We start from the raw sequence: 21109 nt of genomic DNA, 5'->3' as shown, positions 1-21109 counted from the left end.
TTGTTGATGTCACTTAATGTCCAGCGAGGATTCAAGCTTTCACAGCTAAGTAGTCCAGATATTAATTTTTGCTCCATTAAGGTTTGCAGAACATTACTTCTTTCTTACATTGAACAAATTCTTATCACACATGCTGGTCCCCTGATGGTACAGCGGTAAGTCTACGGATTTACAACGCTAAAATCAGGGGGTTCGACTCCCCTCGATGGACTCAGCAGATAGCCCAATGTGGCTTTCCTAAAGAAAACACACACACACGCTATAACCATTCGAACTAGAATCCTGATATGCCAGTGACATTTTGAACAAAATATAGAATTACATTATTAGGTATCACACGTTCTTTCTTCGTGTATATGTATATTTGATATCGTAGACTGTGAAGGATTTTGTCAGTTGTTGTTGGTTTTTGTTTTTTTAATGGGATAGGTGTACCCCTATTCAGTACTACATAGTTTTGTGATTGGTTGACTATAGAATGAATGGAGGTTGGATGCTAATTCAGCCTTGAGTGTTTTTTTATTGTCCTTGACTTATTCTATACATAATTTTGTCTTGCTTTTCTCACGAGATGATTGTACATTCCACAGTTTGATGTTTTCAAATAAACTCGTTACCTTTTCATGATGTTTAAGAAAATCATACCCGTTCTGTTTCTCTATCAAAATTAACGCTTAACAACAACCAAACGGATTAACAACAACCAAACGGATTAACAACAACCAAACAGATTAACAACGAAACATTAATTTTCTTTACATTTAGTGGCACATCGGAATGTCTGTGAACATACGACACTAGAAATCGGGTTTCAATACTCGTGGTGGACAGAGCACAGACAGCGCAGCCCATCGTGTATCTTTGTACTTAATTAAAAAACAGACAAACACATCTTCGTGAGTGATTGACATGACAAAAAGGACGCTCTGAATCTTTTGTCATTAAACATTCTATCTACCTCAAAATGTAATCTGAGGGTCGCGGGTTCGAATCCCAGCCACACCAAACATGCTCGTCCTTTCAGCCGTGGGGGTGTATATAATGTGACGTTCAATCCCACTATTCGCTGGTAAAAGAGTAGCCCAAGAGTTGGCGGTGGGTGGTGATGACTAGCCGTCTTCCCTCTAGTCTCACACTGCTAAATTAGGGACGGCTAGCGCAGATAGCCCTCGTGTAGCTTTGCGTGAAATTCAAAACAAACCAAACCAATCTACCTCAAAACTTTTTAATGTTTATGCCCAACAAAAGCGAATTTCAGGAAATTATATCTTAAAACTGAGCTTCTCGAGAGGCATACACACACACACACACACACACACACAGTATTACACCGAGAAAGAGAAATAGTGTAATGGGGGTTACAGTAATTAACCATTCAATTCCTGATTTGCGCGACACGATTCGACTTTCATACACAGTATAAATTCTGAGACAGATAATTACCCACCTAACGCATTCACAAGTTAAACCGTTTTTTTTCTTTCTTGAAATTAAATCAAGCGTCTAAAAATACTATTATTATTATTTCCAAAATATTGAGACTGTTAGAAGACTTTTAATGTACAAAAACTGATCTCTTATTTTACTGAACCTTCATTATTAACACCTTGCTTTTACATTTAAAGTTGATTTTGGTTCATTCTTTGGTTCATTAAATGGACCCGGCGTGGCCAGGTGGTTAAAACGTTCGACTCGTAATATGAGAGTCGCGGGTTCCGAATCTCCGTCACATCAAAATTAGTCGCCCTTTCAGGCGTGGGGGCTTTATAATGTTACAGTCAATCCCACTATTCGCTGGTAAAAGAATATCTCAAGTGTTGGCGTTGGGTGGTGATGACTAGCTGCCTTCCCTCTAGTTTCACACTGCTAAATTAAGGACGGATAGCACAGATAGCCCTGGTGTAGCTTTGCGCGAAATAAAAAAAAAAAAACAATTAAGAGGCAAACTGATGCCATGTATTGTAATAACTAACTTGCTACTTTACCCATGATTCAGTTCGTCGATCATCGCTACTTGTATTTTCGTTTATAATAAAGGAAATACAAACAGTTATTATTTAAATGGAACGCGACTTTTGCGCAACCTTGCGCGTATTATAATTCGAAGGTAAGATGACGAAACTGTTACCACTATTATAAAAAGTTTATCTTCGTGCAAGGCTAGTGAATGCATACTATAATATACTATGTGACTTGAATTATTTTTGTTTCGTGGTATCAGTTTAGTTTTTTTAATGCTTACATTCTATAGATTAGAATGCTTTCTTGTATACGATATAAGAACCGGTTTATTTAAATGAGAATAATCTAGTCTGGAACGTAATATTTTACCGACGGTCCAGGTCAATGAAGTGCAAATATGTTAATACAAGACACTTCACCTGACGGGAATGCTAGCTAGCCCTGTTCCTGTTTGACCTAACACGGTTCACAGGCTTACTTTCACAGATAAAGATAAATATCTAACGTTCTAGTAGAAATATTAAGTCCAAAGTTAATTCTCTGAAGTTGAACGGTTTGTAATGTTCAAAATCTATAAATCTGATCAAATTGTGTAGTTTTTCGATTAATAAGCGTTAATCATAATTACAGCTTCCAAGGTTACAGTATACTGACTGTAGCTGATAAAATATTCTTTTACTCTCTCTCGGCTAGCTCTTATACCAGTCACGCTAAATTCTCGAATGTTCAACAATATTCGAAAACACGATAGTGTTTTCGTAAACCATATATTGTTCATTCTTGCTCTCGAGAATCTTTCACAAATTTAGAAAACAGGCATGATTTGCGCAATAAACATCAAACAATATATGCCACATGCATTAAACTCAAACAAATGTATGTATTAAATTAAATGCATAACAGTAAATCCGTTGCAAAAGTTACTTTGTAAAGCATTTGCTTATCGCAGTGGCGACGTTCCATTTCATTTTCATTTATAAAAATAAAAAAAAAATGCATTTTAATACCCGCATTGTGCAGCTTCGTGATTTATAACAAACAAATAAAACAAATAATAGATTTAAACAACTACTGTAATTTTATTCTACAGTAAAATATCGCTAGTGCACTAGGATGAGGGCGAAAAAATACGTTGAACCTGTGGAAAACCTGTTTGTTCTTAGAATTTCATGCAAAGCCCCCACGGCTGAAAGTTTGAGCATGTTTGGTTTGACAGTGATTACGAGTCGAGCATCCTAACCACCTGGTCATGCCAGGACTGGAAATAAACCTTCCTTTAGTGATTTGTTTATAATTACACGAAAAGCTATTCCTGTGCTATTTGAGGAGCAGTCTTAATCATTATTGAATTCTGGACAGGATTCAGTAAATGTGGGTCCCCATAATGGTAAGAAAACTCAGATGTAGATATAAAGCCATATGATGAGAGGCTTCGGGCAACTGCCCAGTTCGCCCAGTTGGTAGGACTCCCGATAGCTAGACGTCCCTAATATAGTAATGATAAATTAAACGGAAGGTAGCTAACTCTTAAACTAGTCTTTTACCGTCATACTGTAACGCCACAACGGCTGAAAGGGCGAGAATGTTCGGTAACAGGGATTTAAATCCTTGGCTCGCAGATTGCGAGTCGAACGTTCTAATCTTGAGACCATGCCAGGCTCACCGTTGGCCTACGAACTCAAGTTTTCAGTGGATTAGCGCAACAAAAACACATCACTTCTATGTAATATAAAGGAAATCATAATCTTACATCTTATAATGTTATCATTTAATAACTGTAATTTGTTTTTCTGCAGTGCAATGTTATTGGAATACAGCAAACGAAGTCTAACGTTATAACAAATACAAATGGTCCGATCTCTGTTTTATCTAAATGTCCGAGTTTATAAAACTACGTTTATTTAGAGTATGAGGCTGTAATATAAAAGCTAAGTTGAACTATAATTTGCTGTACGGTGTAGTGTATTAAGATAAACACTTTCCGAAACAGTATCTGAGTATTCTATTGTTTTGTCGGTAAGATCTCGTCTCTTCAACACGACGCAGTCATGCCGTCTCACAGAATGGTTCCGAGTTTTGTTTTCCAAGTATTTTACCTTATGGCTCTGTCATCCGTCGACCGATTTGAGATCTGATTGCAGTTTCGGACTCAGCAAATCAAACCCTTTTGATTGATGTATTTAATCATACCCAAGGTCTCATAGATTAATTTACTCTAGCCCAGCCCAGCAGATTTTCACTTTGTGGATAGAGGCTGGTATAAATGTTCTAATGAGTGATAACATCGAAACGGGTGTACGTGAGCTCCACCCTTGGTAGTACTGGTCCGTAAGATACAGCCAATAGAAAGAGAGAGAGAGAAGAAAAAAAAAAGTGTCATACATTATTTTATTCTATTTCTGCTAAATAATTTCACGTGCCGCGGCTAATAAGGATTTTCTATTGTTTTAGTTATTTCTTGGAGCAATTTTTCGTCCCCCCCCAAAAAAAAACAAAAAACATTCACGCATGTGAGAAACTCGACTCGCACATTTTAAATACGTTTCCTAGTTAAACCTCGTGTATTATCGGGATGTATACGGAAAATCTACGCACTATCAGAATTTTACTGTACTATTCTTAATATATCGCACATAATAAATGGAATGTAAACAAACTTTACATTTTTGCTAAGTATAGAAACTATTGTCACCTGGCGAAGATGAGGCTCTAACGTCGCTGAGTTAAAACCCAAAAACATCAGGGTTGTTACGATTAACAACCCATCGAGCAGTACTCCGGCGTCAGCTAAAAACTTTAACATGTTGCCCGATTTTGGTTTTTCACTGCGATCTGTAAGAAAGGAAAAAGCATATTGCTAGAACGATTAATCCTTCCAAATACGTTAAAATATTTTCTTTAGAACTAACGGTTTATTTTATTTATGTTTTGAGAAATTTTTACGTTTTCGATGTCATGTCTGCAAACGCGAATTTTTGCGAACTGTACATTGTACATTGCACAATTGTATTTAACAGTCGGAGGCGGACCTTATCAGACACGACAAATCAGCAATCAATCGGTCTTTTTTTTTTTTTTTGAAGTGTTTGTTTGTTTGTTTGTTTTTAATTTCGCACAAAGCTACTCGAAGGCTATATGTGCTTGCCGTCCCTAATTTAGTAGTGTAAGACTAGAGGGAAGGCAGCTAGTCATCACTACTCACCGCCAACTCTTGGGCTACTCTTTCACCAACGAATAGTGGGATTGACCGTGATATTATAACGCCCCCACGGCTGAAAGGGCGATCATGTTTGGTGCGATCGGGATTCGAACCAGCGACCCTCAGATTACGAGTCAAACGCCTTAACCCACCTGGCCATGCCATGCTTTTTGAAGTAAGTGAACACGCTAATATGGGGACCGTCTTTTGATATCAGTTTCGTGTAGTTTACTTGAAGGTATACTCGAAGGATTCGAGTCACGAACTGAAGCTTTTTTTTAGTGTCTTTCAAGAAAAGACGTTTCATTCGATATTTTAAGTAGGTGTAAACGAAACTGTTTGTTTTTATCATAGAGTTTGCTGAAATATAAGTTTTTATATGACACCCGGATTGCTTCTGATTCTTATATGTTAACTGTAAGTTTTTCTCAACTAATGCGCGTGGTTCCATCTTAAATCAAATGTCATTCAAACAGTTTGTTTGTTTTGAATTTCACGCAAAGCTACACGAGAGCTACCTGCGCCAGCCGTCCCTAATTTAGCAATGCAAGACTAGAGGGAAAGGAGCCAATCATCACCACAAAATCTTGGGCTACTCTTTTATCAACGAATAGTGGGATTGATCGTAACAGTATAACGCTCACACGAACCCGCGACCCTCGGATTACGACTCGAACGCCTCAACAGCCTGGCCATGCCGGGGGCCATTCAAACAGAAGCTCGATCAATCATTTTTTTTTTTGCATAGTGATACAAAACAAAAATCATAAACAACAAAACCGGTGAAACTGATATATGTTGAACCAAACAGCAAAGCTATAGATTAACATTTTTTTTTTTAAATCAGCAGTTTATAGTTGTAAGATTTTAAATAATGGATTAAGTAATACATTATTGAACATAGGTGAAGTATGAGATTCTTACCAGGCGGTGGCAGAATAAAAATAGAACAAACTTCCACAAAAAGTTGGGCCACCCCAAGTATAACAAATGGAAGTGAATACCCTCCTGCCTAAAAACGAAAAAAAACAAAACATTATGAATTAAAGACACATAAAATGGTAAAAGAATCCATGTTTTAGTCGAAAAAAGTGGAGAACATTTTGACTGATACCCGACCACTACTTTATAAATATTATTTACCCATAATAATTATTTATATGAAGTGAATTTTTTATTTGTTTTGTTAACCACAAAGTTAAACAACGTGCTATCAGTGCTGGGCCAACCGCAGGGATTATATCTCGAATTTTAACGTTTCATGTCCTGAAACACGTCACTGAATAATCGAATATCACACAGTAAAGAAGAAAAGAAAAGGCAAATGCATGATATACTTTGTTTTTTTATTTTTATCGGCTTTGGCATGTGAATTAATTAAGATTTGTCTTAGAATGTACTTCAGAATTGAGCGAATAAAAACAAACAATCTTGGGATGTAGCGAATTTGTCTTAGAGTGTACTTCAGAATTGAGCGAATAAAAACAAACAATCTTGGGATGTAGCGAATTTGTCTTAGAATGTACTTCAGAATTGAGCGAATAAAAACAAACAATCTTGGGATGTAGCGAATTTGTCTTAGAATGTACTTCAGAATTGGGCGAATAAAAACAAACAATCTTGGGATGTAGCGAATTTGTCTTAGAATGTACTTCAGAATTGAGCGAATAAAAACAAACAATCTTGGGATGTAGCGAATTTGTCTTAGAATGTACTTCAGAATTGAGCGAATAAAAACAAACAATCTTGGGATGTAGCGATTTTTCTCTTCGTTATGAGGATGCATTATTGTGAGAGTTGAGCATTAATAAGAATGTGTTATGAGAGTACAAGCACTTGCGGCAATAGAATATACAGTCAATGGTAAATAGAGGTCAAAGTTTTTGTTTTTTTTAGGCTAAAGCCACATTGAGCTATCTGCGGTGTTCACTGTAGGGAATTCAACCCTGGATTTTAGTGTTGTAAGTCTGTAGATTTACCGCTGTCCCACCAAGAGACAGAGGTCAGAGCGTGTACGTGTTTTATAATATGGCGTATAAAGACGTCTGGCAGAAACTAGAAAATGAATACGAATATTACAGCCAATGAAAATTATAGCCATCTAATATCAGTCACGTAACTAAGATAAAACTATTTTATAAAATAATGCGTAGAATCATACAACTTTAATAATGTAGTTAGTTCAAGTATTTATTAATTAGATTACAATTTTGAAATTGAATAAGCACACAATAATTAATTAGCGTTTTAAAACGGAAATTAAGATTTCTTTTGCTTATTAGTTACATTGTAAACTTACCTGATATAAAGCCCCACCTATCAGAGGCCCAAGCAGCAGTCCCAACCCAAAAAATGTTTCGATTGTTGCCTAAAAAAAATAAAATAAAAAAGAATTGATTAAACATTTTCCTAAATATGAATGACATTTCCGAAGCATTCTGACTGGGATGAATTAGTACTGTTAGTTAAATATTACGTATTTAAATATTGACGAAAATATAACAAAATGAACAAAGAATCTACGCAATGAAAACTGGAAAACCTGTGAGAAGACACATATAAATAAATATATAAGGATGTATATATCATATATGTAACCCATTTTTTAAAGGTTAATATTGAATATAGGTAGATTTAAAGAAGTAATGTTTTACACTTTGGCTTTATTATTATTATTATTCAGTATTTGTTTAAAAGTAAATCACTGTCAAGTACGGCCAATAAAGGGTCGTAATTTGGATTAAATTGAAGAAGGAAAATATTTATAGTTCAATTATATAGTTTAGAAAGGCACACGTGTAACTTACGCCACATATTTCTGTTTTATGAAGATGTATGTTTAATTATTTATAGGTGCAATTTGCTTTCCCTCGTCGAACTGTTTGAAATTTTAATCCAAAATTTCGTTCGTTTTTAGCCGCGGCATAACGGCTCATAAAATGGTTCTGACTTTTCCAAGTACAAACTTTTAGTTCATAGTTTCGACATCTTTTGACCAATTTGAGATCTAATTATAGTACTGGATTTGGGAGTTTAAACCTCTAGGTTGATGTATTTGACCACGCCTAAGGTATCGTATATTAATCTATTTTAATGCTGCCTAAAATAATCTCAATTGGAGGGTAGACTAGTAGAAATTCTGTAGACTAATAAAATCAAATCGGGTATACACGCACCCTACGTTTAGTATTTTTGAGGCACAAAAATATATGGCAAAAAAAGAATAATAATAAAAAAAGATCTCACATTAATTTACTCCTAATTAAAATAACTCAAAGTGTCGCAGCTCTTGAGGATTCCCTCTCTCTTGCTATTTGATCAAGGAAAAGAAAAAACATGCTTACCATTAATGCCTGATACACAACACTCGGTAGCCATTATTCATAATTTTAAACTAACACAGCGTTTATGCTGATTAATGTTTCTCTGTATTATAGAAATTCTCTCTCTGCATTACAACTTCTAGTACTGCTACCGGCCCGGTATGGCCAGGTGGTTAAAGCGCTCGACACGTAATATGAGGGTCGTGGGTTCGAATCCCTGTTGCACTAAACATGCTCGCCCTTTCAGACGTGGGGGCGTTATAATGTAACGGTCAATCCCACTACTCGTTGGCAAAAGAGTAGCCTAAGAGTTGGCGGTGGGTGGTGATGACTAGCTGTCTTCCGTCTAGTCTCACACTGCTAAATTAGGGACGGCTAGCGCAGATAGCCCTAGTGTAGCTTTGTGTGAAATTCAAAAACAAACAAAACTAGTACTACTACAGCAAACAAGTTAAAGGATATAAACCAGCCGACTGCTAGCGCCGCCTCCAATTTGATAACTGAGTGTAGATCAAGAAGGGCCTGTGCGATCAAACAGTTTTCTTAAAATTGATGTAAATAAATATATAGAAGTTCTGTCTATCTTTTGATATCTTGACGTAAGTAGGTGTTGCGAAGTACTGGTTGATTCAGTTTCGATTAGTTTGGTCGACATACCGGTTGATTCAGTTCTGATAAAATTAAATAATAGCTTGAACAATCGCCAGGTTTTTATATTATTTTGATTAAAGGAAAGATGACCTTTTGAACTAGAATTCTTCGATAGATCTTATACATTACAATAAAGGCGCATGAGCAGAATTTAAAGAACTTGCGTGCATATTTTCCATGTTGACACGAATATTTTAATCAAAATTACGTCTAGTATATAAAAAATGCAAATCAAGAAAATATGAAACAGGTATCAATTAAAATTTAATAAAAAATGGAAAAACCAGAAACCTACAGGAAACAAAAGCGTTCATTTAAAACAGATGGTTTTTAGGTTCCCAGATCCAAGATTAATCTTCTTTCTAGTCTTTTCTCCGGTGTGAATGTTTGTAGAAACACTAATAAGTCCAAAAATCGAAACGTCTTCAACTGCATAGTTGTTGACGGTAAAATTTTTTCCTTTAGGTGTATTCTGGTTCTGAAGTTCCATACGGTTTAGATGTTCTCGCGCTCGATTACTGAGGCAGCGGACTAAAGTTTGTAAGCTATTTTAATCTTTAAAAGTAGAGACCAAACGAAAGTAACATTCAGTGCTAAGCCTAACATGGCTACCTGCACTGATCGCTTGTAATTCAGTAAAGGACATATTCAGTGATACACGTAAAGGATTTTTTTATGTCTGAAGTTGTGTTCTTTCCTCATACTTGTGTAGTGCTGTTTGTATGTGGCCAGCTAACAATATGTTTCGTTTATATGTGCGAATTCCTGGAATATCATTTTGTTTTTATTTAAAGTTACTGTGAACCAGGATTTCTTTCAGGATTTGTCGTGTCTGTGAGAAGTGGGTCCTTGAAAAGAGATTTAATGATAGGGTCTTCAGTAAGTATTGTTTAATATAAGTACAATATCTTTTATTTTTTGTCGGTCTGATGGTGTATTAGCACAAGTGGAATATGATAGGTGTTTTCTTTCTTAGTACGGTTGAGTGTTTGCTTCCGGCTTTAGGAGCTAATGTTGGCGGCTGCGTCTTGGACGAAACGAGAATCAGAGTGTAGTTTCTTTTAGGTAAAAAGTTTACACGTCTTTGGATCTAAATTTAAAATCATTATCATTACTACATAGTTTGCGTAGTCGTTGAAATTGTAAGGTATTGACTTTGTGTTCATGTATGGGTGGAAAAATTCAAAATGTTGATACGTATGCGAGTCGGAATTTCGATCACCCGCGCCCGCCTCAAACCTCCGGGACAGTACGCGACGTGGTGGGTGACGGTTTGGTGCAAATCGATGCGGAGAATGCCGTCGAAGCTGACGGACGTACCGTAGGACGTCAACCTCTCTTCGATGTAATGATGCGCATGCACCATCCTCAAAAGTGTGTTTGTGTGTTTTCTTATAGCAAAGCCACATTGGGCTATCTGCTGAGCCCACCGAGGGAAATCGAACCCCTGATTTTAGCGTTGTAAATCCGCAGACATATCGCTGTACCAGCGGGGGGCACCTCAAAAAGCCAATAAAGTAAATTATATTTGATAGCACAAGACAAACTAATATGATTGTCATTACATTAACTCCTTCTTTCCCGAACATATTATTTCTAAAACACGCTTGTATGTTCTTAGACCCAGGCTAGAACAGCTAAATTATCAAGAGATAATTTTACTAAATTTGCAATCAATATGCAATCCCTCTAGCGGTTATCACCCAAACTCGCAATACATCATTAGGATGCGTATCAATAACCAGTAACATCACAGAGTAACTTGGAAAATACACTACTATTTTACATGTTACATAATAAAGTACGTAATAATCGTGTACTCACGAACGCTGAAGCAACCCTGCCTGGAAATTCAGAAGCAGCGTATGTGTAACTTGCTGTGATAAATGCTGCAGCCCCAAATCCTTCCACTAAACGCACTAAAATGGCTAAAACAATAAATGGTGCCCCAGGTGGCGAATGATCTAGGAAACTGAAATGATAAGACATTTAAAAAAATTTTATAACATGTTAATATATTCTAATATATTAAAATCAAAGTAGAAAAAAACAACTTAAAAAGAACTAAAAAAAACAGAAACAAAAATACAAGCCGTTATATTTGAACCCATTAAAACAAAATTTATGATTTTTGAAAGAACTGTCGTTTCACACTCACTTCATATCCCGCACATACCGATGTTTTGCAGGTGTGACCTATATACCCAAAGTTATTTATGACTGTTACGACTTACTCAGTGGTATCTATTTGTTATCTGGTGCCATTTGTCATATTTCATAAAAACTTGTGAAGGACATTAATTCTATTTTCCTTCGTGATATCATGAATCTTATACTTAAATCTGTTTTAAAATTAACTTACTGCAAGACAGTTTTATATTTGATGGTTTACTTTAAATTGTGTTTGGGATTACAACGTACACTACAACTACACTAAAGCTTGGTTACACGCATGTGTGCTCACTACGGTTATCGAAACTCGAACCGTAGCGTTATGAGCCCACAGACTTACCGCTGAGCCATCAGGAACAATGCTCACAAACTGTACAGCACAACAGTAACATTATGCCAGAGCTCTAGAGGTGTGGAATTACATTTCTATAATGTAATTATAGCTACACCAGGGCTATGTGCGCTATCCGTCCTTAATTTAGTAGTGTAAGACTAGAGGGAAGGCAGCTAGTCATCACCATCCACCGCCAACTCTTGGGCTACTCTTTTACCAACGAATAGTGGGATTGATCGTAACATTATAACACCCCCACGGCTGGGAGGGCGAGCATGTTTGGCGCGACGCGGGCGCGAACCCGTGACCCTCGGATTACGAGTCGCACGCCTTACGCACTTGGCCATGCCGGGCCAGTATATAACAATAATATAATATAATATAATCTTTAGATAGATACGGATTCTACCGGGTACTAAATCACGGAAAGGGAACGGAAATCCAGTTCTAAGCACCTTCATATATTAGAAACTAGCACCTTGGATTGCAGCGTCTTCGTGAAAACCAAAGTTTGTTTTTCAAAAAAACAATTCTTTTTTTTTTTGGGGGAGAGGGAGGAATGGGATATGGTGAGAAACACTTTCTTGTGGTGTGACCTGCACGATTGCTGCCCCAACACCAAACCGAGATTCCCACTGTCCCTATCTACTATCTAGCGAAACCACAGCCAATGGAATGGGCTTGGAGAAATCAATATATGTTATATATAACACATATATCTCTTTTACGATTTTATTGTTTTAGAGCAAAGACACGTTTTGCTATCTGCTGTATTCACCACTGGGAATCGAACCTCGGACGTTAGCGTTATAAATCCGTAAACTTATTAGTGACACACCGAGATACCCTCTCTGATCTACCACTTGTAAAAACAAAACAAAAAAAAAACAAGTTTCGTATTGAAATCCTCACATTTATCGTAAAGATATTTATTTTAAACATTCAGTCGACCTACGAAAAGTTTGTCTTTTAGAGTCAAAATGTCTCTTTCAGTTACCCGATTTTTTTAGCATGAACAACAAAAGTCAAAATATTGACCTGGTTTAGTCCTTAAATTGCACATAAAGGACTTATTCTATTTTTCAACGTGTGGCCCAAACCATTTCAAATACTACTCACCCAAACAATATGGTTGTTGATCCTGCGACGAATAAACCTGCATTGACCATGAATTTGGGCGTGATCCAAGAAATCTGGAATTAAACACGCTAGTGCTGGTGTAAAACAAATCATACCGGCGTAACCACTATACGCAAATCTCACATTAGGCTTGCATGAATTAACATATGATTACATGTTAATAATTATATAAATAACACATTGACTATATTATATAAGCTTTGAAATAAATAAATTTAGATACCATGATATAAAGCCATTGTTTAAATATAACTTATATATAAATATATATATTTGAGTTAAAATATAAATAATAAAATGTTAGTTGATGAAAACTTACAATTTTTCCGTAGACAGGAGACGATATAAAGACACCAAGCTCGTAAACTCCAAATACAAAACCATATATGGTAGGAGATGCACCTTTCTCTTCTGCCTATACCCATGATAAACAACAACATACGTTTCGGTACATATAAACATTTACCACAACTCGACAATAAAAATATCAGTTAAATTTGAACATATAGTAGAAAAAAATCTAACGAAAAATGTGTGTGTTTCATAATAAAGCCACATCGGGCCATCTGATTTTAGCATTTTCAATCCGTAGGCTTACCGCCGTCCCACCGAGAGACAAAAACTAAAAGAACCATCTTAGAGTCATTCTGTTGTAACCACCATTTCTGAACCTTAACTCCGGTGCGGTTGGTAGATGAGGTTCTTAAGAATTGTATTTTGGATAGTTTTGTGTGATTTGAATTTCGCGCAGAGCTACACGAGGGCTGTCTATGTTAGCCGACCTTAATTTAGTAGTGTAAGACTAGGGGGAAGGCATCTAGTCATCAACACCCACCGCCAACTCTTGGGCTATTCTTTAACCAACGAATAGTGAGATTGACTGTCACATTATAACGCCTCCATGGCTGAAAGAGCGAGCACGTTTAATGCAACTAGGATTCGAACCCGTGACCCTCATATTACGAGCCGATCTTCCTTTCATCAACATTCTCATATTCAACGGGTCTACCTTTTTCTGAGAATAAAATTAAACAATATTTCAAACCTGTGATGGACAAAAACACAGGGGTCAGCCGTAGCCTAATGGTTATTGTGTCCGAAGTGGAAATCCGATGGTTTAGTTTATGACCCGTGGTACAAAAACGCGCTCCGCACTTTGGGTGTACTAAACGAGTGATGGTTTCTCAGACAAGAACAGCTCGAGAGTTGGAAGCGAGTTCTGCTAACTAGCTGTCTTCAAAATTAGAGTTGGCTGTTGGCAAATAGCTCCTTTGTTGCTTTACAAAGAAATTCTAAAAGCAAAACCATGTCAAGTTGAGCCCAAAGTTCATAAAATAGTTACCTTTCTTCAAACGCGAAATATACGAATGAAAAGCAGTTTTACAAAAAATATACATACCTTAAATTTACAGTAGTGAAAATATCAACGACTGATTGGTTGAATTGGAAACAAAATACGCAGGTGTTACAAGTAATAGCAACTACATAGTGATATTATTAGCGATAGAAAATATTACGATCTTAAATATTAAAATATAAAGAGTTTTGTCTGGTAGCCCTTTGTTTTATACAGGTAGTGGCTTTCTAGCGCAATGAGGTATAAAGTTTTCAGTGGACCCAGATTTACGATTAGCGACCACAGGTGTACAAACCATTGGAAATAAGTTACAGAAAACTACGACCAGTAAATAGAGCAAACTCTAAGACTTGATGTTAAAGAAACTTAGTTTTGAAACATTCATACGTGCTCTTCGGATGTTGATGTCAAGATGTCCTACAGAATTGTTGATTCACTTTGTATTTCTTCTTTGAAGAACTTTGTGATGGAAGATATGGTTGTTTTATTCATCAGATGAAGTGTCGAAGTTACTGCAGTCAACATTTCGTAGTGAGAATCTATGAACCACCTGAACGAACAGTAAAGACTAGCACCAACTAGTTTTCATAATGAGCAAGATTTGTAATACAAAAGATGCTGAAAAAAATGTAAAAAAAATAACACGACAAAGAAGATAAAGTGGAAGATTTTGTTTATTTGTTAAGCACTAAGCTACAAAGTAAGCTGGAATCTGTGCTGTGCTGTATATAAACCTTCAGACTTGAGCCATTGGCGCAAACCAAAAAGAAAATTATGGGTCTACAGTCTTATTCCCCCCATGCCAGAAGTCATTCTGAAAACATAAAGGTTACGTGTAATACAACATAATGTCAGAATAATATTCAGAACTGAAACCCAGTATAGTCGAAATTAGTATAAACCTTGAAGAGCAAATGTCGCTATTTACAATATCCACTATGAACCTGAACTCAAATCGTCAGATCAGTCGATGTCAAGGTTTGGAAGTTGGTGCACCGCTTTTTAAATGTAGTACACACCCCCACGATTATCATATTGAAAATAAATATAAAATCAAGTATTAGGTAAATGTTCCATAGAAGTTGATTGATTGTTTGTTTTGGAATTTAGCGCAAAGCTACACGAGGGCTATCTGCGCTAGCCGTCCCTAATTTAGCAGTGTAAGACTAGAGGGAAGGCAGCTAGTCATCACCGGCCCACCGCCAACTCTTGGGCTACTCTTTCACCAACGAATAGTGGGATTGACCGTAACATTATACCGTCTACACGGATGAAGGGACGAACACGTTTGGTGCGATGGGGATTCGAACCTCCGACCCTCAGATTACGAGTCGACGTTCTTGACCACCTGGTCATGGCGGGCTTGAGAAGTTGATTGAACAAAAAATATACGTATAAACTGAAGTCCAGAGAAAACAAATTATTTATCAAATAGAAATGGGTTGTTAAGCATTTTGTAAAAACAAGTTGTTTTTTTTAATATAATATTTTCAATATATTAATTTTAAAAAGCCACCTATATGGTGCAACTTTTTTTTTTGCACATAGAATTTTTAGTGAACAGAATTTTCTTGAAAAACCATAAAAGCAGTTTATGAATGAATTTGTCAGTCGCATTGTTGTTTGGTTTAATTTAAAAAAACATTCTTATCTACGAAAAAGTATAATTTAAAATAACTTATGAAATGTATGTAACGCCTGACACCCTTTTTTATCAAATTTAACAGACTAAATCATGCGAGAAGGACTTTTTTGCGGCATTTCATTCAATGCAACGTTCACGCACATGAATTCCGTTGTTTTTATGTTTCTGTTTTTTTTACTGCGACATTGTATATTGTGAAGTACATACGGCAGGAAGTATCATATTGCGACGATTGTCATATAAAACGTCCTGATTATGGGTTACAAAAATAATAATATATACCTATTAAATGGTCACTGCTCACGTTCGTGTGAAAATCTTTATGACGTCTTCCAGTAGAAGAAACGATACAATATCGCCTATCAGTTTCGGGTGGACAGGATCATAAAACAGCACACAACTATACTGATGAACAAATTTCAGATTTATTTCTCGATCACGCAAAAGAACAAAATTAGCGATACTTCCGTCGGTTAATCATTGGATACTGTATAATAGGGTGTAATTCAACTTTTCTCAGGTTTTTTTTTTTCCCATAAGCGATCGCGTTATCATCGTGTGATTGCTGTTTGTGTTCATGATTCAATTATTTCCTTCTATAGATATGTATTTGCCCCCCCCCGTCCGGCATGGCCAGCTGGGTTAAAGCGATCGACTCATAATCTGAGGGTCGAGGGTTCGAATCCGGGCCGCACCAAACATGCTCGCCCTTTCAGCCGTGAGGACGTTATAATGTGACGGTCAATCCCACTATTCGTTGGATTAGCCCAAGAGTTGGCGGTGATGACTAGCTGCCTTCCCTCTAGTCTTACATTGTTAAATTAGGGACGGCTAGCACAGATAGCCCTCGAGTAGCTTTGTGCGAAATTCAAAAAACAAAGAAACGTATATTACCACCAGTGGCACAGCGGTATGTCTGCGGACTTCAGTGCTCAAGTCCGGGTTTCGATATCCGTGGTGGGCAGAGCACATATAGCCAATTCTGCTCAACTTCAAGAAAATATGTAATTAAAAGATTTACTGTTTTTCGATGTGTTATTTATTTTCCTTCGTTGTTAGAGTTAACTATTCCATTCCAAATTTTTCCGGCGATTTATCGCCGTTTTCCTTTCTAATACTCAGTATGTATTCATTTTCGGATATTTCCCAAAAACTACGCAAAAACTATCTGCACTAGCCGTCCCTTGAAACTAGGAAGATAGCAGCTAGTCAACAGCAACCCCCCGCCAACTTTTGGATTACTTTCGTCTGAGCGAATAGTGCGACTTGACTGTTACTCTTGTAACACATCCAAAACCAAAAAAATCCGGATTACATTTGTTTTTCGGTAACGAGACGCGAGCACCGAGTCCGCAGGTCCATACATAGTCCGCCTTGCTAACTACTGAGCCACGCTCGGCCGTTGACAATGAAAAACTACAGTTTGGTTTCTGTTGCTTGGATAGTTTGTGTGTGTGTGTGTGTGTGTGTGTGTCGCTCTTTCCTCTCCTCCCAGTGGCACAACGACTCGTCTGCGGACTCGCACCGACATGCTAGAAACCGGATTTCTCGTGGTGGTCAAAACACAGATAGCCCATTGTGTAGCTTTGCACTTGACTGCAAACAAAACAACAACTAACCCTCAGCACTATTGCTTCATCTTTCACTGAGAGTTGCCCATTTTTATATATTTCTTGTATGTTTCTCACACAATAATAAACATTCTTGGTCTAAACATTCTTGGTCTAAACAGAAGAAATGTTACCAGTTTTTCAAAATGGTTTTATCTTCTTTCTCTCAGCCCAAACATGTTCCTCATTCTGGTCTCACTGGTGGATTTTTTTATGATTTTTTTTTAGCTGCGTGACCTCTCGAGAAATGCTATCAGAATTTCCACCACTCGTTCACTCCACTTAAAAACTTTTCCAGGAATTAGTCAAGGAAAAAAACATCGGTTATCCATAACCTGCATATTATAATTTTTAGATTTTCAACCGATAAAAAAAAATAATTAAAAACGAAAGAACACACGTTCTAGGCTACGAAGCAAAGCATTGGTCGATCCATCCACATACGAAACTCAAGTGAAAAACAGGTCTTAATGCCAAGAAATAGAGAGATATTTTAAAATGTGTATGTGTGTGTTTTTTTTCTTGAAGCAAAGCCCGACACAAACCAACACGAGTCGAGCGCCTTAATTACTTGACCACGCCGGGATACATACATCTTCCTTTCATCGTGGTCCGACATGTCCAGGTGGTTAAAGGCACTCGACTCGTAATACGAGGTTCGCGTGTTCGAATTCGGCAGTTCCGAGCTCAGATACTTAGGAAGTTACTTCTTCTGGTCACAGTCTATTAAATATCTTTCAATGAGATCATGGAAAGATCAAATAGAAAAACAAATAAAAGGAATTTATATATCCCTTTAACAATTTTCAGTATCGAGTGCTCGATCAATATTTTTGGACTGTTTTCGAGGTAATCCTTAGTACATTAAAGAAACCGACCAATAGACATAATATTTAACTCGAGTACACTTATGTGTTTTACCACAAAATGGCATCTTTGGACTGGCGTGTTTAGTAGAACTAAGCTAACATAATGAATTTTAAGGGATAAATTATTAATTACGCTTTAGAAGCTACATACTTGTAAGTATTTGCATTCTCAGCTCCGACAAAAACGTATGGACCAGACGGCCAGAACAGAGCCCGTGAGCGTTAAGGTACAACAGGTCATAATTTTGAAATGCATATAAAAAGGAAGGCGACCATTTAACAACATTCACTGACAAATGTGCTTTATTCGGCTTTGAACTGAATAACTTCGTTTACTGTTACTCTTATAATGCACCAACAGCTGAAAAAGCAGAGTGTATTTAGTGGAATTGTGGCTCGAACCTTAGACCATCGGATCATGATATATTAGGCTACTAATAAGCGAGAGAAAAAATAACTTTTAATTTTGTTAATATTACTAATCAAATTCGATTTAATCAGTGATATAAAAGTGGGTGTAATACAAGTAAGATATATTAAATTCTGTAAAACTGCGGGTGTAATACAAGTAAGATATGTTACATTCTGTGAAACTTACACTCATAAATCAAAGTTTTCGATAAATGAGAGTGAAAGTGACAACAAACGTATTTTACTGAAAGTAAACTTTAAGGCTTAATAAAAAATGATTTATAGTCTCTTAAGTCTTCAGTCTGTATTTACATCTATCTTCAATCACAGATCCCTTTTATGCTCGGATTCCTACTTCTAACTACGTTTAGTTCCTGTCCTCCGCTGAAACAGTGGTAAATTTACGGATTTACAACGCTAAGATCAGGGGTTCGATTTCCCCTCGGTGGACTCAGCAGGTAGCTCGATGTGGCTTTGCAATAGAAAAATATACGAACGCTTAATTCCAGTCTCTACAGGTTGTACCGACATACAAAAAATGCACATTACAGTATTTTTAAACATTCCTAATCAATTTGTAGTTTTGATATTGGCCCGGCATGGCCAGATGGGTTAAGGCATTCGACTCGTAATCTGAGAATCGCGGGTTCGAATCCTTGTCACACCAAACATGCCCCTTCGGCCGTGAGAAAGTTATAATGTGCAGTGAGTTCCACTATTCGTTGGTAAAAGAGTAGCTCAAGAGTTGGCGCTAGGCGGTGACGACTAGTTGCCTTCCCTCTAGCCTTACACTGCTAAATTAGGATCGGCTAGCGCAGAAAGCTCTCGTGTAGCTTTGTGCGAAAATCAAAAACAAAACAAACATGTTTTCAAAATGGCAGCAATATGGTGCGTCTTCAATCTCACCCCACCCCCATAAAAATACTATATACATAGAAAAGAAAAAAATTGATTACAAAAATGCAAGTTGGAAAGAATACCAAAAGCAATTAGACCATCGACTGTCAAACAAAATTATAACAGCTAAAAATAAAATATAGCTACTGTCAAATAATTACGGAATGCCTACAAACCGCAGCAAATCAGCCAATACCAAAACAACACCAACATGAAACTATAAATAAAACATGGAAACCACATAAACAACGGTTAACAATAATCAAGCACAGACGACAATTAAGAAGACAACAGATGGAGACAAGAGACAGAGAATTGAAAACACAAGCAAGTAAAATAAGAAACCAAATCAGAGCAGAAGTTAGATTATTAAAACAAAAAAAAAAAAAAAATGGGACGATTTGTGCACCAAATTTAATGAAAAAACAGATTAGAAACAATTTTGGACACACCTGAAAAGACTAAAAAATGGAAATACAATAAGAAAATACCCGCCACTAGAACACAATAACACCAGAGCATATACATATAAAAAGCCGAAATATTCAAACAACGACTCCAAAACTCGTTTAAAACACACAACGACCCAGACATGAACACGTAACTTCTATAACAAAGCAAATAACTTTATAATGAATAACAGTGAACTATTCAAACCACTCTTTCCAGTAGATTTAAATAACTATCAAATCAACAACACAAACGACGACACAAACACAATGCTTACAAACACAATTTCAGCACTGGAACTCATACAAACAATAACAAACACCAGAAATGGTATACGAGCCATTCTTCTTAAAAAAGACACTCCGAAATTACTTGAACATCTCACAGCAGTTTTTATTTTATCATTATACTCTGGTTATATCCAGGTTTCTTGGAAGCATGCAAATGTATTAATGTTCAATAAAGAAGGAAAGCTAGCCAATAACCCAAATCAGTAAAAGACTCTCCACATTCCTGGAGACAACATCAAAATTACCAGAAGAACAAAATGGTTTCGGGAAATTCAGACAAACAACAGACCACTTTGTCAGATTAACAGAAACAATAGTAGATAGTTTTAATAAACGAGAATGCACTGTCGCTTGCTTTCTCGATATTGAGAAGACATTCGACACTGTATGGCATAACGGTCTCCAGATCCGAATGCACGAAATGGGACGACCGCGGGGAACTATTCGCTGGCTATATAACTTTCTGGAAAACAGACCATGCAGAATAAATGCTGAAGGGACCTTCTCTGAAAGTTTCTCTCCAGAATCTGAAGCCCTCAAGGAGGGGTAGTTAGCCCTATCCTATTCATCATGTATGTGAATAATATGTCTCTAAAAGATCCACATAATGGATACTCCTCACGGTTTGCTGACGATGTGGCAGTCTGAACAAGTGCAGCAACACCAGCAATATCAGCCACAAACATACAACCACAACTAAATAGAATAAGTGAATATTGTCAAAAATACAGAATCAAAATAAACACAACTAGCAGTATTCATAAAGTTAACTAAACATAAAAAGCACAACCTCAGATCT

General features: G+C 36.8%; 1 protein-coding gene across 8 annotated transcripts in view; it reads right to left on the bottom strand.

Annotated features, from left to right (window-relative positions):
• The window catches only part of LOC143246566 (MFS-type transporter SLC18B1-like), a 78988-nt gene that overhangs the window by 26694 nt on the left and 31185 nt on the right, over positions 1 to 21109 (bottom strand). For 6 of the 8 annotated variants that reach the window (XM_076493491.1, XM_076493490.1, XM_076493492.1 and 3 more), the window contains 6 exons: positions 13101 to 13196; positions 12761 to 12834; positions 10960 to 11107; positions 7461 to 7529; positions 6086 to 6173; positions 4655 to 4794 (listed from right to left, as the gene is read on the bottom strand). In XM_076493491.1, coding sequence (XP_076349606.1) covers positions 4655 to 4794; positions 6086 to 6173; positions 7461 to 7529; positions 10960 to 11107; positions 12761 to 12834; positions 13101 to 13196 — 615 coding nt within the window. Of the gene's footprint in view, positions 1 to 4654; positions 4795 to 6085; positions 6174 to 7460; positions 7530 to 10959; positions 11108 to 12760; positions 12850 to 13100; positions 13197 to 21109 lie in introns of all 8 variants that reach the window. The other 2 variants (XM_076493496.1, XM_076493494.1) reach the window with 2 other exon arrangements.

The sequence above is a fragment of the Tachypleus tridentatus genome, chromosome 3, assembly GCF_004210375.1.
Source record: "Tachypleus tridentatus isolate NWPU-2018 chromosome 3, ASM421037v1, whole genome shotgun sequence".
NCBI classification, from domain to species: domain Eukaryota; kingdom Metazoa; phylum Arthropoda; class Merostomata; order Xiphosura; family Limulidae; genus Tachypleus; species Tachypleus tridentatus.
The sequence above is the reverse complement of the archived record's forward strand: the minus strand, read 5'-3'. Positions and strand labels throughout refer to the sequence as shown.